The sequence below is a fragment of the Phyllobates terribilis genome, unplaced genomic scaffold (assembly GCF_046119375.1).
Source record: "Phyllobates terribilis strain yellow unplaced genomic scaffold, ASM4611937v1 Scaffold_4__5_contigs__length_816908805, whole genome shotgun sequence".
NCBI classification, from domain to species: Eukaryota; Metazoa; Chordata; class Amphibia; order Anura; family Dendrobatidae; genus Phyllobates; species Phyllobates terribilis.
Window position 1 is genome coordinate 131,939,652 of NW_027362764.1, and position 26,203 is coordinate 131,965,854.

A 26,203-nucleotide genomic window follows, 5' to 3' on the forward strand; every position below is an offset into this window, starting at 1 on the left:
TGGCATCCGGACCGGAGGACATCCCGTGGCGTCGACCAAGGAGGACCCCACCGGCCAGAGGAAGACCCAGTGACCGATACAGCGAGGACGGACGATCCATCTGCCGCCGCTGCAATCAACCTGGACATATGGCAAGGTACTGTTCTTTAAACGGGCACAACCTGGGGTAGAGGGCCAACCCCCAGGAAAAAGATCACCAGGCCCATCGAACTGGCGCGACAGATATGTGGGAGGACGTCCAGTCTTGCCTGTGGTACTGGATGGCATTCCCATGAGTGCCCTACTGGACACCGGGTCACAGGTCACCACCATCCCGTACGTGCTCTTTAAGCAGTACTGGAATGACTCGGATATTACCCGCTACCCTGACGACGACTTGAGTATCATCGCCAGCAATGGCCAGCCCGTGCCACAGATCGGATTTAAAGAGGTGACCATCAAAATCGGTAGAGTCGAACTGGCAGCACAGGGACTGATCATTGTAGATATTGACAAACATGAGAGTCACCCAAAAATAACTCTAGGAACTAATGTAATTGAAAATTGTCTTGCAGAGGTGATTTTCCTTTTACAGCAGGTTGCCAAGAACGCCAGCTCCGGCGAGCAGCGGGTGCTCCAGAAAGAGATCCGGTCACTGATGCGACGGCAACAGGTGGAACTCTCCGGCGGTGAGATTGGTAGCGTAAGAATGTGTGACCCTTTTCCTATTGCCATGCCCCCAAAAAGTGAAATGATGATTTGGTGCCGGGCAGCTATTGGTCTGAGAGGTAGAGATTACCAGGCAATGGTAGAACCAGTTTACTCAGACAGTAGGCCCACCATTTTGACAGCACGGGGGGTGGTCAATGTACGCCATGGGAGGGTGCCCGTTCGCATAATCAATATCGGGGAGAGGGAAGTGTACCTGCCCCGGTATGCCACGCTAGCCAAATTATATACCATCAACCAAAACTCTATACAGTCTGTGGAACCCTTGCCTCCATCTCACCCGGAGGAAGGTAACGGCTCTAAGAAAGTAATGGAGGATTGGTGTCAGCAACTACACTTGGGAACTGACTCCACTCCCTCCCACCAGAAACAGGGAGTCTACCGGGTGGTTCTAGAGTATGAGAGAGTGTTTAGTAAACACCCGTTAGACTTCGGGCGAGTCAAGGGGGTAGAACACCGCATCCCCACGGGAGATCATCCTCCCATAAAAGAGAGGTATCGACCCGTACCCCCTGCACATTACCAACACGCCAAGGGGATGCTTAGAGACATGAAGGAGGCTGGGGTAATCCGGGATAGCTGTAGCCCCTGGGCAGCCCCACTAGTTTTAGTCAAAAAGAAAGACAACACTATGAGGATGTGTGTGGATTACCGGAAAATCAACCGTATCACACACAAGGATGCGTACCCTTTACCAAGGATAGAGGAGTCTTTGGCTGCTTTAAGATCTGCTAACTTCTTCTCCACCTTGGATCTCACTAGCGGGTACTGGCAGGTTCCTGTAGCAGAGGCGGACCGGGAGAAGACCGCATTCACCACCCCGATGGGACTTAGCGAGTTCACCTGCATGCCGTTCGGACTCTGCAACGCTCCGGGAACCTTCCAACGACTAATGGAGTGTTGTCTGGGCCACAGAAACTTCGAGACGGTCCTGTTGTACCTGGACGATGTCATCGTATATTCCAAGACGTATGAGGACCACCTGAAACACCTGGCGGAAGTGTTCGAAGCTCTGGCAAGTTACGGCCTAAAGGTGAAACCCTCCAAGTGTCACCTCCTGAAACCAAAGGTGCAGTACCTGGGACACGTGGTGAGCGCTGACGGAGTGGCTCCCGACCCTGATAAGATCACCGCAATTAAGGAATGGCCAAGCCCCTCCAGCGTAAAAGAAGTGCGGCAGTTCCTCGGGTTGGTAGGCTACTACCGAAGGTTTATTCCCGGTTTCACCAAAAAGGCAGCACCTATGCAGGACCTCCTGATAGGCCAGTACCGAAAGGCCAAGAACCAGAAGCCGCCCTTCAAATGGGAGGAGCTGGAAGAAGAGTCCTTCCGCCAGCTGAAGATGGCCCTCACGGGGGACGAAATCCTGGCGTACCCGGATTATAGCCAGCCCTTTATTCTCTACACCGACGCCAGTAACATCGGGCTAGGAGCCGTACTGTCCCAGATCCAGCAGGGGAAGGAACGAGTAATCGCCTACGCCAGCCGAAAACTGCGACCCACCGAAAGGAACCCCGAGAATTACAGCTCATTTAAGTTAGAGTTCCTGGCCGTAGTATGGGCAGTCACCGAGCGCTTTAAGCATTACCTCGCTTCTTCCCGGTTCACCGTGTACACGGATAACAACCCGTTGACACACCTGGACACGGCAAGACTCGGTGCCCTGGAGCAGAGGTGGATGGCCCGTCTGTCCAACTACGAGTTCACAATCAAATACCGGGCAGGACGCTCCAATACCAACGCGGACGCCCTGTCCAGGATGCCCAACCTGCCGGACGGAGGAGAAGATCCGGAGGGACTGGAAGAAGTTGAACTCCCTGCGTTCCACCGTCATGGGACTATCCAGTATTCCCACCGGGTAAGGAGTAAGCAGGCTGCTACGTTGAACCCCTTACCCCACTACAACTGGGTGGAAACGCAAGACAGCGACCCTGCCGTCTGACTGGTGAAGGAGATGCTGACTCGGCCGGAGGCTCGCCTTGAACCAGACGCTCCGGAGGAAGCCAAACAACTATGGGCAGAGAAGAGTCGACTGTTCCTTTACAAAGGGAAGTTGTGCCGCAGAATGGTTAACTCCCGGACGCATGAATTACTCTGGCAAGTAGTGGTGCCACGAAGAGACGCAGCCATGGTGATGGAGGCATACCACGACGGAGCTGGACACTTCGGGTGGAAGAAGCTGGAGTTCCTGCTGCGCGAGCGGTTCCACTGGGTAGGCATGAGGGGAACCATCGAGAAGTGGTGCAGAGACTGTGGCCCGTGCAACCTGAGAAGGAAGGACCGTGCCAGCCAGAAGACTCCCCTGCAGTCCATAGTCACCCGGCAACCGTTGGAACTGGTAGCCTTGGATCATGTAAAACTGACCCCAAGCAGAAGTGGCTACGTCTACGCGTTAACCATCGTGGATCATTACTCCCGGTTTCTGGTTGTCGTCCCCGTCAAGGACTTAACGGCTCAAACAGCAGCTAGAGCCTTCCAGCAGCACTTTTGCCGTCCACACGGGTACCCGGACCAAGTGCTGACGGACCAGGGACCTGCCTTTGAAGCGGAGGTCTTCCAGGAATTCTGCAATCTGTATGGCTGCCGGAAGATAAGGACGACACCCTACCATCCGCAAACTAATGGACTTTGTGAGAAAATGAACCAGGTGGTAATGGATCTTCTAAAAACGTTGCCCCTGGAAGAACGCAGTCTGTGGCCTGAGAAGTTGCCCGATCTGGTGGACCTATACAACCACATCCCGGTAGGTTCCACCAACTGTACCCCGGCTTACATAATGAGGGCAAGACCTGGTAAGTTACCTGTTGACCTGGAAATGGGAGTCCTGACACCCGAGGACACTTCACCAGAAACAGACTGGGACACAGAGAGGCAGCAGCAGTACCGGAGAGTACAGGAGAGCGTGGAGCGAAGTCTCTGTCAGGCTAGGGAAAGACAAGAGAAAACTTACAACCAGTATGCTCCCGCTGTTCCCCTGGTACCCGGAGAGCAGGTCTTGAAGAGGAAGAGACGGCTCCACAAGTTGGATGACCAGTGGGAGAAGGACCCGTACACCGTACTGCCCTCAAGCCACGAGAACCCGAAGGTTTGTACCATCAGTAAAGACGGAGGGGAAACCACAGCCATTGTATCCCGGGACCACCTGAAGAAGTGTCCCGAACAACTGAGGAACCCTGAAGAGGAACAAGAAGACCATCGACCCGTAGAGGAAAGGGAAGATATGGTTAGTACTGTGCTTGGGGACTTCCCTCGGTCTTGGACTCAAGTCAATGGTGCAGTTGTGGTACCCGTACTCACCTTCCTCCAACCAGCATCCCAAGCACCTACGGAGCAACAGGTAGAGCTGGAAGAACAGCCGGTCCAGGAGGCAGAAGACTCCACACAAGCAGAACAGGAGGATCAACCCTCTGCTTATAGTGAGCCTGCCGTACCCCTAGTGAGACAAAGAGCCGGTAGACAGCTGCCCAGTTTACCCTTGACAGCTCCTACACCCTGTAGTTCAGGGCCAGACAGTCAGCTCCGTAGGTCCACTAGGGCCACTAGAGGCCAGTTACCCGCACGCTGGAGGATTTGAAGTGTATAAATTGTTTTATTTATGTTTATCTGTGTATTGTTGCTTGTGTATAATTTTGTGTTTCCAGTTATTTTTAGGAATCCTTGGTGGATTTACCGGGAATCCTTGTACATAGTTGGAGCGTAACCCAGGATGGACTAGAGACTGTTAAGGACTCGGGGTAGGACAGACCCCTACCTGGTTACGTCTCCCTGTTTTGGTGAAATGGACACCTTGCTTTCTTCAAAGACTACACCCGGTTACGGACATGCCGTGACCACCTTTATGTGTTTCTTCTTATTGTACTATTATTGTTGTTATATCTTGTTATGTTTTTTCTAAAATATGTTTAGTCCCGGAGTACTAAATTTCACTAGGGGGGAATGTGGCACCCCAGGGGTCTGGTTTTCCACAGTAATGTAATGTTATGTCTGAGAGCAGGTGGGAGGTCCTTTGGTCAGGGATCCTGTGCATGCCACACCTCCTGCCCAGTCTTGGGAGGGGAAGAACTTCCCCTGTATAAACCCTGGGCTGAGGCAGGGTTAGTCAGTCAAGGAGAGTAGAGACAAGAAACAGTCACAGGAAGAAACAGCAGAAGCTCAGTGGGAGCAATACTACTACAAGTCAGGGGCTGGCAGCTGCAGAGCTCGCCCTGACTGAGATGCTTTCTTACCGGACCCGGCGTCTGAGGCTGTGGGGACTAACTCTTACCCAGCAGCAGAAGCCGATCGGCAGGGGATTTCAGGTCCTCAGGCCCAGAAACCCGAAGGCACGGTCACACGCGTGGGACCAGCACCGCCATCGTGGAGCGGAAGCCATTAGAAGGCCCCGAGTCACCGGCCATACGGGTGAGCACCACACGGTACACTCAGGGACGTGGGCTACTTATATCCGCTTCTAGCAAGGTAGCCAGAAGAGTACAGTCAGTTTGGGAGGCCTACAACTCCGCCTGGCCAGGGGAGATCCCATCTGCTCAAGGACTGACCAGGCCCCGTTCACTAGCAAGTACTCCGGGAGGGTCTATCGTTGTTACCAGTAAAGACCCTGAATTACACCGCACCGTCTCTGAGTGGTTCCTGCTACCCCCATCATCCACATCTGCTGCCCTGAGGCCATACCCCTCCCGTTGGGGGTTATACCATCTACGCTGCACCATCCATCCACCGGCCTCAGCGGACTGTCTTGCAGCGGCAGCTCCATAGCTGCATTCAACGGGTGGCGTAGTCGTCCTACATCTACCGCTGTTACATCGCCGCTCAGTTTGACTCCCTGGGCACGGACCGGGTCACCGCCACGAGACTACAACCCTCAAGAGATCCGGCTCCGGGTAAGCTCCCGCGTGCGCAACGCAGCGCGACACAGGCCCAGGGGCGCGTCATTTCCCCTTTGTTTGTTTACCTTGTTGCCTTTAGTTACAGTGTGGCCTGACTAGTGTTCACCCCGTCCCCTCCCTACCTAGGGCCTAGCTCTAGGGAAATTCAGGGATTAGGTTTCATGCTCGGCGATAGGTGCGAAACCTATATAGGGACAATAGGGTAGTCAGGGTGATATTAGATCTGCCTAGGGGTCTCCACTCCCCCTTTCCCTAGTTGTTGGGCTCCCTTCACCCTCTTCCCATCATTGTACACTTGTTCCTTTCCTCACCTTGCGTGACAGAGAGTTCATTCTGCCTGGTTTGGTGTTGGAAGAGTTATTTGGTATTTGTAGTCGGCGTTCAGAGATTTCTGTGTGGAGTTTGTTTGCATGTTCATCCTCATCCTCTCCTATTTGGTTTCACCTACCTTACCCTCCCCTGTGTACCACTCTGTTTGGTGAGTATATTTTGTATGATTGCAGTCTTCATTTATCCCTCCCTTGTCTGTCTGGTTAGTGTAATCCTATACACTTCGGCCTCACACCTTCCTGGGTGGGGGAGGGAACAGATAAGGGTAAGTCAGGAGCATAGCAAGGCATGTGACCCCGGCGTCTGCACCTTACGGGGTAATCCAGGGGACAGGGACAGATGAGAGCGCTCATTAGCGTGAAGGATAGGGAAGGAGCCCCTTTCCCCAAGAAATCCTGCAACTGTACCGTGACAGCTGTTATAGGGTGGGAGATCCTTGCCTCCTTTTATCATTTGCATTTCTGTTGTGCTTGTGATAATCAGGCTCGGACTGGCCCACAGGAACACAGGAGAATCTGCTGGTCGGTCCCTGTGCAGGAGTGGGCCACCACGCTCTTATATGAGCAGTATTTGGCACAATACACTTGAATCACTATGTACAGACTATTTAACAATCTACCCAGTTTATTAATACAGAAATTTGTGAATGAGAATAAAGTCATATTTGCATGTAGCTGAAAAGTGGGGCCCTGTAGTTGAGGTTACTGGTGGGCCCTTGGCACTCCAGTCTGACACTGCGGATAATGATTTAGTGCCAAATGTAGCTGGACATATTATCCACTTGAAGTTATTTCCACTGTCATTTATGCCTCATTATGCACTTTCTATGTTCAGTTTTACATTTATGATAAGAAATGTCTTTTAATGCCGCAAGTGCCTGATCTTCACTTATAGTGCAGTATGTGTGGAGTAAAAGGATGGACGGTGTTATTGTGACTTATGTGCACATGAGTCCAGAAGGGGTATTTAGTTAGAGTTTCCCACCATGAGAGCGTCCACCCGCAAAATGGGCTAAGTTGCTGGGTGATAGTCAGTATAATAGATGAGTGGAACCACTGTAGCCCTCAGTCCAAGATATACGGTGCGATTGTCCTGGTCATAGAATTGGATTTCCCGTAAGGTTGGGTCTGAGGAGATAAACTGGAGTCAAAGCCTTAAGGTAACCTCTCGGGTTAGATAGCCGGATGCACTGCTGCTCACAGAGGATATGAAACAGGTGAAGATTCATGTACATATCTTTTATTGGACAATGGACATCAACGCGTTTTGGGATTGGACTTCGCCAGGATACTTCCAGTGTATATAAAACAGTCTGACAATAGTTTAAATATTTAAAAAAGCCCCCCAAAAACTACATCATTGTAACATGAGATAATGGGCATGACCAGTTAATTAATATAAACTCTCTGTTACACAATTTTATTAAAACGATACAAGTAAATAAATATAACAAAGACTCTGTTATAATTAATAAACCTTAGGTACATATTTAAGATCATGTAAATTTAGAATATATGTGTCTTCACGGCAGACCTATTGTCTTGTATTATGGGGAAGCTGGGTGATTCCACTCCCTCCTAATACACTTTCTAATGGATGGGATCTCGCTGGTGTAGGATGATACAATATAGCACGTTATGTGTCAGAGGTGGGTAGATGTTGTTGAATGTGAATGAAAATAAATTTTTATGTACCATTTTGGTATGAAGAAGCCACAATGAGGAGACAAACTGGACTAGTGTGGATATAAGCGTATCTGGCATGCTACCTGAAATAGCATCCTTAGCCAAACCCCGAGGAGCACAGGTGGTAATCAGAAAGGAAAAAATGTGGATCTGCACCTGAAGTGACCAAAGGGGTAAAGTCAGGTGGGAGAAGTGATGCGCCCCTGGACCTGTGCCGAGTAGCGTTGCGCACGCGGGGGCCTACCCGGAGCCAGATCTGATAGGGGTAGTAGTTTCGTGGCGGTGACCCGGTCCGTGCCCAGGGAGTCAAACTAAGTGGCAGTGCTTGTCAGAAGATGTTATATTGCTCGACTACGCCACCCGTTGAATGCGGTTATGAGACCGCCGCTGCAGGGCAGACCGCTGAGGCCGGTGGTACGGTTGTGCAGCGTGGATGGTATAACCCCCAACGGGAGGGGTATGGCCTCAGGGCAGCGGACGTGGATGATGAAACACTCAGAGACGGTGCCGTGTAGTTCAGGGTCTTTACTGGTGGCAAAGGTAGACCCTCCCGGAGTACTGGCTAGCGATCGGGGCCTGGTCAGTCCGTGAGCAGATGGAATCTCCCCTGGCCAGGCGGAGTTGTAGGCCTCCCCAACTAATCGTACTCTTCTGGCTACCTTGCTAGAGGCGGGTAAAAGTAGCCCACGTCCCTGAGTGTACCGTGTGGTGCTCACCCGTATGGCCGGTGACTCGGGGCCTTCTGGTAGCTTCCGCTCCACGACGGCGGTGCTGGTCCCTTGCGTGTGACCGTGCCTTCGGGTTTCTTGGCCAGAGGACCTGAAATCCCCTGCCGGTCGGTTTCTGCTGCTGGGTAAGGATTCGTCCCCACAGCCTCGGACTCCGGGTCCGGTCAGAACTCTTCAATCAGGGCGAGCTCTACAGCTTCCAGCCCCTGATCTCTTTTAGCACAGCTCCCACAGAGCTCCTGATCTTTCTTTCCCTAAAGCTGCTCCACTACAGACCAGACTGTGTCTCTGTCTGTGTTCTCTCACTCTACTCTACTCACTAACCCTGCCTCAGCCCCAGCTTTATATAGGGGAAGTTCTTCCCCTCCCAGGACTGGGCAGGAGGTGTGGTATGCTTAGGATTCCTGACCAGGAGACCTCCCACCTGCTCACAGACGTAATATGGCTATTACTGTGGAAACCAGACCCCTGGGGTGCCACAGAAGCAAAGCGTCTAAGAGGAAACAATCTAGTTTTTCGAGTGGGGACTGTGAGGAACTGGAGTGCAGCGCTACCGGCCAGGAGGGGGACTCTCTGGCTGTGTGAGTGGGCACTGTGGAGTACAGTGCTAGTGACAAGCAAAGGACTGTTTGTTTATGTGAATGGAAAGTGTGATGATGAGTGTAGCAAGAGTGGTGCAGAGAGCTGCAGTGCTGACCAGTGTGATAGTGGGCTTCACTGAGAAACAGAAGGAGGCCCATAGTGGAAACAGGAGGCCTGACGTGTGGGACTGTCATTGAGTGATTGCATGCCTAATGTTTGCATTCAGGGTGGCCTGCAGAGTAGCAACTTAAGTTGAAACAAAAAATCTAAGTCCAGAGATTGTCTACTGATAGGCAACATTCCAAGTGCCTCTATATTGAAAGTGTGCAATAAAGGGCTAGTTGAAGTTTCCCTGTCAAATTGGCCATATAACTAAACTTAGATTGAGACCCAATGGGAAATATGGAAAAAGGAACTATTTCTTTAAAAAAAATAATCCCAACCACTCCATTATCATGTCAACAATTTAAGTAATTTTGTAATATATTTGTATGTGGGGGTCTGTGTTTCTGCCACTGTTTACCACTTTGTTATCAATTCCATAGTTCTGTCCTAGAAAAAAAAAACTGCAAAATTGATGCCAGTGCTGAATGGGTCACATGATTGCCTTTAAAGGGGTTGTCCACTACTCTGGCAATCATGTCTCAATCAGCATGTTTGCCCCCAGTAATATAACAACATTTATACTCACGTCTGGTAGCAGCAACATTCCAGTGGTGACAGCACTCGGTCTCCCAGGGCTTGTGTCACATTGTTATGTCACGCAATCCCTGAGCCTATTCAGTGCTCGCTTCACTATTCGAACCTGCAGATGAATCAAACCTCAATAGGAAGTGAGCGGCCAGCCGCAGGTCTGACTTCCTCTTGGTGTCTGATTCGTCCAAAGATGGGGAGAGAGAAGTGAGCAATGATTGGGCGCAGTGATCGTGTGACATAACAATGTGATGCGAGCCCTGGGAGACCGAGTGATGATGCAGCTGGAACGGTATCGGAGGGGAGTATAGGTGTTGTTATTTTACTGGGGACAAACATGCTGATTGAGACAGGGTTATCCGAGTAGTGGACAACCCCTTTAATAAGATCTGTTGGGTTTCTCTCATAAGGTCCAGCATTTCAAAGGAAAAATTGATATTATTGTGATTGCATGCTGCTGCCACTAGTAGGAGCTAACCTTATATGAATCTAGCAGTTAGTATTGAACTGAATGGGAGCTGTATAAATCTATATTCAGTTCCATCATTGGCTTCATAGCTGTTACATCTCAAGAAAACTGCTAAGAGACGAGAACTCTATAATGAGCTCTTCATTCTTTGTGGATTACCCAATGAAAAGCCGTGTGTCCACAATGCTATCTGCTATCCATGCCTACCCTAGTCATTATTAAAATACATTGTGGCACTCTTAGGCAATAACAAACTAAATTATATTCGATATTTCTCATACAGCTAGAAATACATTCATTTGCATACTGTGCCATACATATAATTATTTCCACTCACATCAAACAGAGCCAGGAGCTAGTTGCAGGAAATAGTAAAATGCCTTTATGAATCCATATTCACAATAGATTTGTTCCTACGGAATCTTTGAAAGAAAACTTGGAACAATGTAGTAGTATTACATATGTATAATCAGACAGTGGGCGCTAATGATCACCTTTCCGTTCCCTGAGAGAATGAGAGGTATGATCGTTCCTGTTTGACAATGAAATGACAGAGTCAGTTACATGCTACAATGTTCATGAATCATTTCAGCTCTGATACAATTTTTCTGATTTCACGCTACATTATTGGGATTTGTTATTCACAATAGGAGACTTGTATATCCAACATTAAAGGGATCTAGCTACTGGGACACACACCTTTATACTTAGATGTCTTAAAATTCTCAACAGACAGTGATACACATTTCAGTCATACAGCAGAGCCAAGAGAGGCAAGTGACACGCTACACACCAAAACATTACTGCTAGACTCGTGGAAGTTCGAGTTCTGGTACCCAACCCAAAATTTATTCCAAAGTTCGGTTCGGGTACCAGAATTGTACCTGAACTTGAACCAGAACCCAAACCCCATTGAAAACAATGGGGATCCGAACTTCTGAGCTGGAAAATTCTCTCTCTCTGCAACAGGCTTCCCCCGGAACTCCGAATATTGCAACAGACTTCTGGGAGAAGTCCGTGTTCAGCGTTAAGCACTGGACACTAACTGTACGGTACGAACCTCAAACTTTTAAGTTCGGGTTCGCTCATCTCTACTTACTACTAAGAAGCAGATCACTGTTATTGGCTCTGGCATTAGCAATGGAAACAGATTTATTTTCTCTACAAGCCTCAACATCCATCCAAGCCACATTTCCTGGCAGCCATGGAAAAAAAGTATTTTTCATAGGAATAGGGGGCTGGGTTCAGTTGGACACACAATGTATCAGAGTATGGTATCTACCTACAAATTCTGCTTAGATATGTCATTTTACAAATACTTTGATCAATAGTGAACTTAGTGGTGTGACATCCATGTCAATGTCCGCCCTCTCTGTTTCTGCTCCTACCACCAGGCAGCATTGCGCCTTTTGTTGCAAATAAAGCAGACTGACTATGCTATAATTCTATGTTTTTCTGGTACTTGTGGCACAACGCATGCTAGCAGCTCTAGGGTTAAACCTTTGCTTTTCGTTTATGCGAACACCACGTTTTTACAGGAGTTTTTGGAGCAGAAACTGAGTGGAAACTGAACAGAAATTCTCCAAATCCTCCTCGAAATCTTGAAACCCCTCAAAAATGTTGAGGTTTTGCTCTGAAAACTCCGCACAAAGATTCCATGTCTACGCAGCCTTAGGTTGCTGCTGTTAATTGAGGATGGGGTTGCTCGCTATATAAAAGTGTTGCCCAACTCCAGTCCTCAAGGCCCATCAACAGATGATGTTTTCAGGATTTCTTTAGTATTGCACGGATGATAATTCCATCACCCGTACAATACTATGAAAATACTGAAACAACAGCTGTTGGTGGGCCTTAAGAACCCACCAACAGATGATGTTTCAGTAATTAATCTGGTTCACACTTGTGTTTATCTGGTTCCCATAATTATCTGATTCAGATTCCTAGGAATCTCCTGTTTTTGATGTCGGCCTGCTTTTTGACCTTACAATTTTGCTTCTGTTTTGTACATCTTGGTTTATGATGCGGTTCCCTAACAACTCTTTGCCAGCTATGTCTCCTGGTCCGGATATCATGCACTGTGCTCGTGACACCAGGTAATAGTTTTCCATTAATGAAACTTTTTTTTCCTTTGCAGAACTACATGTAAAATATTAAAATTCTGGCTTCCTCAAGCCACCCCTAAGGGGAATTTCCTGAAGGCTGTTTATTCATTGAATTTAAAAATATGGACTCCTCCCATCAAATTTTGTATCCTGTTAATATATTACAGTCATCATATTATAAAGCACTATGTACTTACAATTGCTCATTTTGCCTTTCTACCCAGTTAATTTTTCTCTTTTCCACTAGGTCTATGACATCACGTGATTAAAAACTGACTAGCTGAATCTTTCTAAGCTCTTTGTAGAAACAGGAGGTCAATTTTCCCTGTATCAGTCATAGGTTACTGCAAAAGTCCCTGTCGGGGGAAGGAGCAGAGCAGCTATGTCAGGAGCTGAAGAGGGGGATGATAAATGCAGGGACAAAAGACTTCCTGTTTCTACATAGAGCAGAGAAAAGAGAAGAATTATCAGGGTAGAAAGGCAAAATGAGCAATTGTAAGTACACAGTGCTATATAATATGATGATTGCAATATATAAATAGGATAAAAACTTTGATTGGAGTTTTATAATAAGGCTATGTGCACACGATGCAGAAATGAAGCAGAAAATTTCTGCATCATTTCTGCATCTCCCTGGCAGAAAAAAACGCATGCAGATTGTGCATGCGTTTTTCCTGCAGAATACATGCGGATCCACATGCAGATTCACATGCGTTTCCGCATGCAGATTGACAAGCGCTTTCCAGGCGATTTTAGCATCACCTGGAAAGTGCTTGACAACTAGGTCACACTATATAAATCCATGCAAACAGCATGGATTTATATAGTGTGACCCGAGAGAGTGTATATACTTACCTCCGATGGCCCGTGCTGTCCTGCTCACTCCGTTCTCCCGGCTGCCGGCAACTTTGAATTGAAAGACCTGCCGACGTCAGCGTCACGTGACCCGTCACAGGACTCTGACGTCACCGCAGGTCCTACAACTCACTGCAAGTGCCGGGAAGCAAGCAGGAGCGCTGCGCGGGCCGACAGATGGTAAGTATATATAGATTTTTTATTTTATTCTTGTTTTTACAGCTTTTTTAATGGTACCTGGGTGTGGATGAGACTCTCCTCTCCTCCACACTCGGGTACCATCCGCACATTAGAACGCACCAATTACGCAAGTACAGATGCAGTCTTGCGGAATTGGCGCGTTCTAATGCAAGTCAATGGCGGCGAAAACGCCGCGTTTCCGCAAAATTAAATGACATGCTGCGGATTTTTGAGCGCAGCGTTTACGCTGCGGAAAAATCCGCATCATGAGCACAGCACATGCGGATTTCAATTGGGGATCATTGCTTCCCTTCTACCATGCGTTTTTCATGCGTTTCCGCGGCGTTTACGCAACTGCAAAAACGCCGCGGAAACGCATGAAATACGCATCGTGTGAACTCAGCCTAAGACCATATATAAATCTAGTATAGGGACAACCCTATTTTTAAAAATTACTTTTTATTACATGCATTAACTACAGCTCTCAGCATCCTGTATGAACAATCGAATAGCTTGTAGGCATCAATTGATGTACTTGCTGTAGTGCAGAAAGCCTAACTGTATGAGGCGTCCAATACAAAGCTCTTTATAAGAGAAGTTGAATCTTTCTCTACTGCTTGTATGATTGTCATCTGCAGCAGTGATTTTGATCCTGCACACAGGAGATATGTTATGTGCTGAGCAACCCGGGGCATTTTCCTTTCTCCCTGCTGACAATGACAAGATAAGCCATTGCATTTCAAAGCAGCAGATGCTGGTGATTATCATATTGCGGCTGCGAAGCAAGCCTTTGTTACATCCACTAGAACAAGCCAACTTATTGCTTTGTTGATTGCTTTTCAACCTTATGTTTACATTTGTGGACAAAGACCAGATAAATATATTTCTTTCCATAGATTCCAGTCCAGGTAATGATAGCAATAGGCTATATCCAGAAAGGAAGGAAATATTCCCAGAGCCAATATATACAAACACAAATTTGTACTTTAAATTACTTTTTATGAATGTTACTAGTTAAAAAATGAAGGCAAAACCTTGATAGATATTTTGCCAGTGTCTGACAGATTTCAGGATTATTATGCATTATTAGCACTGGCAGCTTTAAATTTACTGATTAGTAGACCATGTGTAGTATACTAAAAACTGAATTTATTAAATGTATTTAAAGGGAACGTGCAGTTTTTTTATTTTACTGTTTAGTGCATTTTTAATGAAATATAAAGAAACGCTGTTTTATGTATACAGCTCTTATGAAGGCCTTTGCCATTGTCATTGTAAAAAACTACAAGTAACGTCACGTACTCCACAGTTTCCAGTTTTTCATGCACAAAAAAACAGACCAATTTTCTCTTCTAGCATCAATTTTTCTTGTTTTTAAAGAAACACTCCCATCAAAGTTTTTATCCTTTTAATATATTGCAGTTATCATATTAAATAGCACTGTGTACTTACAATTGCTCATTTTGCCTTTCTACCCAGATAATTCTTCACTTTTCTCTGCTCTATTTCTCTTTTCCCTGCTTGAATAATTCCCCTCTTCAACTCCTGACCCAGCTGCTCCCTCCTCCCCCCCTGCCAGGGACTTTTGCGGTAACTCATGACTCATACAGAGAAAGAGACTTCCTGTTTCTACATAGAGCTTAAAAGGATTCAGCTAGTCAGGTTTTAATCACATGATGTCATAAACCGAATGGAAAAGAGAAGAATTAACTAGTAGAAAGGCAAAATGAGCAATTGCAAGTCCACAGTGCTACTGATGACAGCAATATATAAAACTTTGATGGAAGTGATTTTTTAAACACTGAAGGAAGGACACTGTCTGAACCTCTATGTTCTATTGACACGTAGTAATGGATCCATTAAAATTAATCAAAATGAAAGTCTTCTATCTTTATATACGTTTTTAGCAGATATCTATAGACTTGAAGTCTATAGACTTGATAAGGAGTGTACTCCAGGCAGGGACTAGAACACATTTCATAACTCACGCCACTTATTTTAGTGTAAATTATGAGGAATTTTTGGCCACGTTCAGCCACACTCCAACCCGGCTAAGTACTGCCTTCTTTTCAAAAAGTGGGTGCAGCTGGCCAGGTCTGGCATAAAAAATGTCAAAAGTTTCAAGATTTTTGTGCAAGTATGAGTGGTATTTCAGGCAGTTTTATGTCAGTAGAGTGGCGAAAATTGCTTTATGAATCAGAATCTTAGTGTAGTGCAAACTCTCTGAAGCCTTGACATGGAATTTTTTTACCAACTGTGTTGAAAAAAGAGGACATGCACCAGTTAACTGTCGACTTAACTGTTCATTTGGAGGATAGTTATCTGTCCCTACTCCCCCATAGAGTTCTCAGCTCCAGCATGCACTCCTGTGTTTTCAAGAGAGGAGACATCTGACAGTTGTTTGTCACCCATGAAAACAAAAGAATCAGCAATTGAAATCCAAGTGGTACGATCCTCCTCTCCCTCAATCCCATTTGCCCTTGCCGAATACACACTCGCCGAAATCAGCAGATTCAGGTGACTTTTTTGTCAAATGCATATTGGGACTATAAAGGACCTCATTCAAATTAGACTAATGTCGGCCTAATCCGCCAATAGTGATGGGTTCACCCAGTGCTCTAAAGTGTATGGGGGCAACGGCCAACTGATGGTCAGGACAGATGTCGATTATGCATGTCCGAACTGCTGAACTGCTGATCCCATTGTTCTAGAGCAGTAGCTGGCCAACTTGTCTGATGGTAGTGTTCTCATAGAGAACATAGGAGCACTTGGGTGAAGAAGACTCTTGTGTATGGGAGAGTAGGGTTGAGAAGGCTGCCGGATGAATGATCAGCCAAAGCATTGTTTGTCCAGCAGCCATCTAATGTGTTTGGCCAGCTACAGGCTTCATAGTCATAGCAAGTGAGAGAACTTGTATATCGTTTGTACAATGCCACATGGACAGCCTCTATGGTACATACACACTTTTTACTCTACTATTCTGTTATGCAACTCTTCACTTCAGCCATCTACATAATATTACAGTAAATATCTTGGACTCTAGACTAAAATGCAAAATTCACAAAAACATCCATCAAATCTCTAATTTTATCCAATAAAAAATAGTAAGGGTCAAACGTTCATATTTTTAGCCCAATGTGATGATCCAGCCAACAATTGTCAAAAAGACATCTTCCTGTTCATTGGTTTTTAATATTTTAACATTTGATGATGATGGTATAACCTAAATCCAAGTGTACAAAACATGATTAAGCATATGCACTAGGACAAAGTTGAAAGAGCACCGTATACTGTATGTAATGACAAAAAAAATCATAAAACATTTGATCTCTGAATGACAAAATGCAGCTGAGCATGTCCTTCCCATGGTGCAATTATGATGCAGCATAACCAGTGAGTTAGAGAAGTTCATGAGGGCGGTGGAGTTAGAAAGTTACTTACGTGCCTATTGTGTCTCACAAGATAAGAAAGCCCTGGCAAAGCATTTCATTAAAATATAGACATCAATATCAATAAGAAAAGCAATTGATCAACAGCATGAAAATATATTTAAGTAAGAAATAAGATACAATAATAGATATCATAGGTATCATAATGAAGTGCTTAATGGGTTAACATAAATCATTCTTCAAAGGCAGATTAATCATCCCCAGTCCTCAAGAGCCAGAAACTTCTCAGTCTGGTAAAATGGAAAATATTTAAGTACACTTGAATTTCATAAAAAAAATTGGGGTTTGGGATTTATATACTATCATTAGGGTAGGGAAAAATGATGTGGTAGTGGCCAAGGGGACGAATCTTTGTCCATCTGCCCTGGGCAAATGGCCACATTATTGTGAATCATAATTATGCAGCAATTGGACATAGTGGTTGGTGGAGTTTGGGGCATGCACGGCCAGTTGCACCACCACCACCACCACTCTGTCTGGCCCTAGTTTTAGGGTCTACAGTTACATATACAAAAAACTTTGGATTATTCATAAGCATCACAAAAAAATAAAATAAACTCCACCTAAACTTTAATCAGTCGCAGTTCTGCAGACCAGTTGCTAGGGAAGTAATACTTGATAAACCCATTCAGAGGACATTAATTATTAGGAAATGTCTCTGTTACGCATCTGTTGCGGATCCTTGCTTTGCTTCCTTCACCCCGATTCACAAACACTGTTGTGTTCCACGTCGGACTTTGCAGATGGCCCAGCGTGATCCCATGTGATTATCTGCCCGGGCCTATATAAGGCTCACTAATCCAAACACACGTGTGTCTTGATATTAAGACTTTAGTGTTCCTAAGACTTTCAGTATGTCAGTGCACTGCTTCTGTCAGCGGATTCCAGTAACCCTGCCTCCTGTCTGCAGTCTCCAGGACGTCTCCTGTCTGCCTGGGGCTTCCAGTAACCTTGTTACCTGTCTGCGGTCTCCCTGACATCTCCGGTCTGCCTGCGGCTTCCAGTAACCCTGCTACCTGTTTGCATTCTGCAGGACGTCTTCTGCCTGCCCGTGGCTTTGATTAACTCCACTACCTGTCTGCGGTCTCCTAGACATCTCCTGTCTGCCTCTGGTTTCCAGTAACCCTGCTACCTATCTGCGGTCTCCAGGATGTCTCCTGCCTCCAGTACCTCTGCTTGTCTGTGTTCTGCGTACCTCACCCATCTGCTGCACCAATGTCCGTGGCCTGTGTGCCCACCTGGACCTTGGGCTTGGAGGATCCACATCGCCAGGTAACAGTCTCCATAGTAACCAGTCTGTCAGACATTATTTAACTCTTCATCTCTAAGCTGAAGTGGTCAGCAGAATCAGGCAAAGCATATAGCAGCATTCAAGTCATGTTACTTGCATCTCAAGATGTTGTGTTCTCTGAAAATTACCACATAGAATGTCCACAACTACAGCTCCCATACCGACACACAGCTTTCCCAAATGTAATAAATGTATACTTTCCAACTCTAGGGGCTACAAGAATGGCTAGGGGGCTATAAGAAAAAGGCGAGACCTTCTGCAGCCAGCAAATCTCCCAGGCACCAGGGTTTACCATGGGTCTTAAAAGGGTACAGAATTTATGTGGATGGTTGAAGGATCTATAAAGGTTGTGGATTCAGCCAAACATTTCTGACTGCATGTTTTGTGTGTGCCACAAAGTATAGGTCTCTCTAATATTCCAACTTACCAATCTTGTCAAGTATTCCTAAATTCTAAATCTGCCTTACTTTTATTGAGGTTTTGACAAACTTTAGTTGAGGAGTCATGAAAGTTAAGTCAATACTTTAAAGGGGATATCCAGGACTTAAAAAAAAATATATGCCTAAGCACTAACAGGCAGGTAGTTGCGACCTACCTGCCTGTTGTGCCTGGCACCGTTCTCTGCCGGCACAGAGCGGTCACAGACTTCCGCTGACGTCATGTCAACAGAGCGGCAGTTTGTCTTCCTGTTGACAGGGTGGGACTACTGGTGTCATGCTCAATGATAGTTGGCTCTCCATTGCCTAATTGGGGGAAGCCAGCTGTCAATCAATATGATGCCAGTAGTCCCACTCAGTCAACAGGAAGAGAAACTGCTGCTCCGTTGACAGGGAGCAGCTGGATATCTAGCAGGAGTGGTCAATGACCGGTGCTGGGTACAACAGGCAGGTAGTTGCCTCTGTTAGCAACTACATGCCTTTTTTTTTAAAGTCCCGGGTATCTCCTTTAAATAGTATATGGCAGAAATACTATTTAACAGAATGAAATTCATTTTACATCCTCTTTCTAATCCCAGCTGGATTTAACAGATTGATAAATCTACTATTTTTTCACTTTTTTTAGGATTTTACACAAGTTTCGTTACTGGCTTCTGGGGAGCGGTATTTATCAAAATTAACAACTGTAATAATGATCACATGTTACAAAATGGAAATGAAAGACAAGCAAAGGATAACACTGTTCACACCGCCAATCTCTTTATACAGCATATACATTAACTTACAGTGCACACTAATTATACGGCCCCAATATATGCAACTCTATGCCATAAAGTTTCATAAGTAATCATTCACTTCTAGTGTAAAAAATATTTACTTTATAACACAGTAAAACAAAACATATGTCTATTAAGGACACTTTTTTTGTATGTCAGTCAAAGATTTCACCAACTTATATGAACACACTTGTTTATGAATATAAATGCCACTTAATATTTTATGCGTGAAAATTATAATATAATTATACAGTTATTAACACATGTAAATAAGTTATATATAAGTTCAAGCAAATGATAAATGTGCAAATGTTATTGTCTAGGCACTATACACAATTCAAGTGACAGTGAATGAAGGACACATGTGGATATCATATTAAGAATACTTACTCTACATATTTGCCCCACGTTCCCAGGTCAGACATGGCCATGAACACGCAGTTTGTGAGGATAGTGCACATTATAAACATACTGAACAATGTAAAAATCACCAGTTAAGGAAAATACTTTGATGTGAATAAATACATATGCACAAACAAAAGATATACAATGTCTATCATTTCCCAAATGATTTGCAAGTCACTGATAGTAGTGAAATTAGGACCCATGGGTCTGTTGTAGCCGTGTGTTCTGACTCAAAGCCAGATTACGGGATCACCAGTGAGGCCAAATTGTGGGACCCGGTCCTTTCAGTGACAAGAACTCGGAGAAAAGAAATGCACACCGTTGTGAGCATAAACAATTCTGTGTATTACCATGTGAGCAGGATTCCTATACCATTTACAGACAAATATAGTTACCATTGGAAATTTCCATCAGGCACCTCCTCAAAAACATGTTAAGAAATTTTGCTAGCTATTATGTCTTTCTCAGTATACTACCTATAATGCACAGTTTTCTCAAAATGAGATAGGAAAATATTAGACCAAATATGAAACCTTAAGAAAAATGTTAAACAAAATATAAGACTATGAGACTATTTAATACTAAAAAATATATAATATAGAGGATAATATTAACCCTTCTATATCAGTTCCGTGACCATTGTTACTTCCCATATTTACACCCATTCCTAAAAAATGAGACAATTTTACAGCGCTTAAAAACTCCGCAGACATGTAAAAGTAATGTGCCGTAACTGCCGTCAATCACCGCATATTAAGTGATTAAATATATCTCTATCACGAGCGCTGATTGATCTTAAGTGGTTGAAACCATTGTACTCATTTTCTATTTTTTTTTTTTACTTGATTATCTAGGAATTAAACTTTTTAGTAAAATACAGAATTGTCAGGACTTTGGATTGGATGTGGATTTCGAAGCAGATCCACGTGAAAACTGCTTCAAATACTCTTGAATATTCTTTGATGTGAAATTTGAAGCAGATCCATGTGAAAATCAAAGTAAAAAAAGTTTAGGTGAACATATCCTTAGGATGGGTTCACACAAATTTTTTTTTAAGATTTCGGACTAGATTTTGCTACAAAATCTACATAATACTCTTTTGATAAGCTTTTTATTCAATTCAATATAAATATGCTTTTATTATGCATGCTGCTGTTTTCCAAGTGTTTTATTTTCTGCGTGGAAAAATAATAACATGTCAATTCTTGCCTGAAAAAACTCCAGATTTGGCTGCTGAATCAGTTAGGGTCAGTTCAGAGTTTTTTATGATAATATTTCTGCCAAAGCTGGTACGCCGGGTGTTGAACGCTGTCCTCATCATTGTTCCCTGCCGGCGCTGCGATCAGCACCAACAGGGACAATGATGAGAGTAGTAGTGTCTGCTCCTACAGTGTCCACCTGTAAAAATAAGAATAAAATTTAAAAAAAACACCCCGCTGTAATCCATGTGACCAATTATGGCGAGGAGCCAGGGAGAATGACTCCTGGAGCTGCGCTCAGAAAGCGGTGTCCTGTCACTCAGAGTGCAGCGCAGCTAAGGGGCTAGCTCGCTGCAGGAGTCATTCTCCCCGGCTCCTCTGCTGAGTGGTCGCATGGATTACAGCGGAGGACACTTAGGACAGGTGAGTATATGATTTTTTTTTATTTTATTCTTATTTTTACAGGTGGACACTGCAGGAGCAGACTACTACTCTCATCATTGTCCCTGCTGATGCTGATCGCATCGCTGGCAGGGAACAATGATGAGGACAGCGTTCAGCACCCGGCGCTTGAGAACAGCGCTAACTGCACACTGATTCCCAGCACCGTATGTGTGCTCCTGATGCAGTTGCCACACATATGCCACAGGGGCGCACACTGACACGGATATCTCCGATACTGTCTTTTTCCGGTACTGGAAATATCTGTACGTGTTAAACCGGCTTAAGATTGATACGTTTATTTTTTTTTCCAAATGTGGAAACAAACAGCCTGGGGGAATTATAGGAGGGTTTTCCATTGACATCAATAGAATGCATAGTGAAAGAATATTTTAGTCCTTTTTGAGTACATTTTTTTCTACAATCACACATGCAGTTTTTGTAGCAGTTTTTGAGCCACAGTCAATAGTACCTGATGAAAAGAGAAAAAAAAGTCCTTCCTTTATACTCTTGCTTAGTCTCCTGTTTTTGGCACCAAAAACTGCCAAGTATGTAAGATTCCTGCCTCAAAGGGCTTGTCTAATAAAGAAAACCTCTTTTAAGATGATGATCACCATGAAAATCATGAAACCAGTGGGGACCAGAGCTGATGGTCCCAACTATTCCACTTGCTGTCATATGAATAAGGCAAACCGCTTTTAAAAAATATTATTAGAAAAAAACAAAAATGTTAATAAATTAAAACTGTTTAGAAATGTTCATGGTGTTGTAATTTTCTTCCGTTGTTTTTCTCTACATAAGGCTGAGTTCGTAAGGCCATATTGAAAAACAGCCAATCGGGTCCGCAATCTACATTTCATACATAATTCTGGTTTGAAGAACAGACCAGAGTAATGCATCCATTGGTCCGTGTAGAAAATCACCCATGCGTACTGGCACACTGGCTATAATGGGCCCCGGTGCTCTATGTATTTGTTTCGTAGCGCACCCGGACGGCACATGGACCGATTCTACGCCTGTCTGAACGAGCCCTAAAGCAAATGGATGGAATTTTTGGAGAACATTTGGCATATGATGGTTAGTCAACAGCGCAGACAGAATGTCATTTCATTTGAAAAGATATGAATGTACCAAAATTTTGATTGCAGCTCTTCTGATAGGATGGAAAGGGCTAATTATATACAAAGCAGGTGTGGCACTAAATCTGAAGATTGTCTTCCCTTTGTTTAGTACTATAAAGGTCTAGAGAGAAAAAAGGCAAAGAAAAAGATCAATGCAGTGAAATTCTTACCATGTATCTAACAGAAACCATACTTTATGAGAAGTGCATTATTTCCTAGAATATCAGAGTTTATTCGACCTCATGCACACAGCTATACAACAGATCTGTAAATGTTGTGAGATGTACAGAGCTATAATGCAGCACCCAAATACAACTATTTGGCACATGAAGTATCGCTTACTTTAGGGGCTGTACTCTGCAAACCGGGGTTCTTGACAGAGGATGGACCCATGAACTTTAGGGTATAGCAGGTGCCAGTGAAACTGGTATGCCGATAATTTATTTTCAAACTTAAGCTGTTGTCCAGGCTTGGGTCTCAAGTCTACAGTCAGTCTGCAGTCACTCTATGTGACTACAGACCTGTGAATCCTCACAGTGTGCACTGTCAGGATTTTCTGGTGCCAGAAGCAGACGGGCCACATAACTGTAAGTATGCGATTTGTGTACATGCGCTCACATGCTGACTATATCTGCGTGGCCTCGCTTAATACAAGTGAATTGAGCAAGGCTGGACACATCTAGTCATATTGCAGCCAGAAGTGTGCAAGTCGCGTACTTGCGGTCACGCGTCCGTCTGCTCCCGGTGCCGGGAATCCTGACATCGCGCACTGCATGATGTGAGGATTCACAAGTCTGCAGTTACATAGAGAAACTGCAGACTTGGGCTCTAAGGCTTGACAGGTGCACCTCTATTTTGTTATACATCAAACCTAAAGTGAATGTCCACCTGTTAATAACAATGAGAAGGGAATAGAGCTGGAGTGACAGGTGCTTGAGATCTACAGATAGCTATTTAGCCTCATTTGAATATCAATTCAAAAGCTGATTTCTCACTAATGGAGGAACGGACTAGTCTTGGAATAGACACAAAGATTGGGGGAGAAACCCTGCTGACAGATTCCCTTTAATACTCATTGTTAAAGCAGACAACAATGCCCTCCTTCCATTTCTTTAATAGTAGAGAAATTAGATGTTTGCGTAGTGAAAGTTATAAGGTGACTGTAAAGAAAAGATTTTTTGGGAGTATTATAATCGGAAGTAGAATCTGCAACAGTGGTAGAGACAAACATAACTGGGCTCTATACGAAATCATTAAGTTTAGCACTGTAGCGCTGCAGCATTGGGGTCCTGGATTCAAATCTCACCAAGGACAACATGTGCAAGAAGTTTGTATGTTCACCCCGTGTTTGCATGGATTTACTCCATGTACTCTGGTTTCTGCCAAAATTACAAAAGACATACTGATAGGGAATCTAGACTATGAGCCCCAATGGGGACAGTGCCGATAATGTCTGTAAATCGCTGTGGAATATAATGGCGTTATAAAAGTGAGTAAAATAAATAAATATTGTAGGCTATGATTCCTGGTAACCAATAAAATTCATATTTAATTTAAACTTAGAGCATGGAAATTGCTATGTCTACATTCACCATTTATTAAAGGGGTGTTCTCATCTAAGGAAGTGATGGCATATCGATGGGATATGCCATCACTTAATGAATACTGGGGATCCAACAGCTGGAAACCCCACTAATCCTGAGAATGAAGGGGCCACAGCAGTGCATCAGATATGCATCCTTTTCACAGTTTTTCGTCAGGGTCGATCTCAAGCCACCCACTGCAGCACAGCTCCATTTAATGTGGCTGGCTGCAGGATCTTGCATAGTCAGGTGGCCAAAACTGCTACCATGCAGGGAAAAACTGCAAAGAGGATGCAGCAGTGATGCACTGCTGTGGCTCCTTACTTTGCATGATTGTTGAGAGTCTCACAGGTTGTATCCCCAGAGATCATTAAAATGCTATAAGTAAGAGCATATAGCAAGAAACACAACTGTGTCAGTCTAAGTTTTTATACGTGTTCCTGTACCAATAGAATAATGTAGGTTAAAATTTTGCAAACATGTTGCAGTAATGGATTGCCTTGGATGTGATTCTTTGCAATCATCAAGTGATTATTAAGATGAGAGAATCAATTTAAATTCAATCAGAATTTTCAGTAATTTACTAGATCCAACAAATTTGAACAATTTGCAATTTGATTTGTGCGAATTGCCAAAATTAACTACTGTCATTTTACACATTGCAGAAGATTGCATCAGCAGCCATCATGTTACATAACATAGTACTGTCAATCAGGAGGGACTATTATAGTCTGTATAAAAGCAGAAGCAGGGAATGCAGCAGCCATCTTGAGGTGAATCTCGATAGTGAAAGGGTATCACAGCTCATAGCTTAGTAATAGAAATAGGGAAAGACATGAAACACTGAAAAATATTTACAGATGATGTGTTTGATAGCACAGCAGTGCAGACAGGTTACCATCTGTTTACCTATAGCCATGTATGTTGAGGTCACTTTGACATTACTAAGGCTATGTTTGCATTAAAGAGTTTGAAAGCGGTTGGATACAGTCCCAGGAGACCACATACACATCTATTCAGTGCAATTACAGCACCTGCAATTAGTTGTAAAATCTTATGAAAAATCCCAAAACCTACGAATTCAAATTCAAAATATTTAGTTATTCCTAATGATGGCATATCCTAGCATTGGAAATATAGGGGCACATATATATATATATATATATATATATATATATATATATATATATATATATATATATATATATATATATATATATATATATATATATATATATATATATATATATATATATATATATATATACACATACATATACACTGCTCAAAAAAATAAAGGGAACACTCAAATAACACATCCTAGATCTGAATGAATGAAATATTCTCATTGAATACTTTGTTCCACACAAAGTTGAATGTGCTGACAACAAAATCACACAAAAATCAATGGAAATCAAATTTATTACCCAATGGAGGCCTGGATTTGGAGTCACCCCAAAAAGTAAAGTGGTAAAACACACTATAGGCTGATCCAACTTTGATGTAATGTCCTTAAAACAAGTCAAAATGAGGCTCAGTATTGTGTGTGGCCTCCACGTGCCTGTATGACCTCACTACAACACCTGGGCATTCTCCTAATGAGGTTGCGGATGGTCTCCTGTGGGATCTCCACCCAGACCTGGACTAAAGCATCCGCCAACTCCTGGACAGTCTGTGGTGCAACGTGACGTTGGTGAATAGAGCTAGACATGATGTCCCAAATGTGCTCAATCGGATTCAGATCTGGGGAATGGGTGGGCCAGTCCATAGCTTCAATGCCTTCACCTTGCAGGAACTGCTGACACACTCCCACCGCATCAGGTCTGGCATTGTCCTGCATTAGGAGGAACCCAGGGCCAACCGCACCAGCATATGGTCTCACAAGGGGTCTGAGGATCTCATCTCGGTACCTAATGGCAGACAGGCTGCCTCTGGCGAGCACATGGAGGGCTGTGCGGCCCTCCAAAGAAATGCCACGCCACAACATTACTGACCCACTGCCAAACCAGTCATGCTGATGGATGTTGCAGGCAGCAGATCGCTCTCCACGGCGTCTCCAGACTCTGTGACGTCGGTCACATGTGCTCAGTGTGAACCTGCTTTCATCTGTGAAGAGCACAGGGCGCCAGTGGCGACTTTGCCAATGCTGGTGTTCTGTGGCAAATGCCAAGCGTCCTGCATGGTGTTGGGCTGTGAACACAATCCCCATCTGTGGACGTCGTGCCCTCATACCAACCCTCATGGAGTCGGTTTCTAACCGTTTGTGCAGACACATGCACATTT

General features: G+C 44.4%; 1 protein-coding gene across 12 annotated transcripts in view; it reads right to left on the reverse strand.

Moving 5' to 3' along the window:
• Positions 1-26,203, reverse strand: part of LOC141265097 (sodium channel protein type 5 subunit alpha-like) — a 558,194-nt gene that overhangs the window by 376,218 nt on the left and 155,773 nt on the right. For all 12 annotated transcript variants that reach the window (XM_073677736.1, XM_073677738.1, XM_073677744.1 and 9 more), the window contains exons 3-4: positions 22,338-22,458; positions 19,562-19,649 (exon numbers count right to left, since the gene is read on the reverse strand). In XM_073677736.1, the coding sequence (XP_073533837.1) occupies positions 19,562-19,649; positions 22,338-22,458 (209 nt within the window). The remainder of the gene's footprint in view (positions 1-19,561; positions 19,650-22,337; positions 22,459-26,203) is intronic.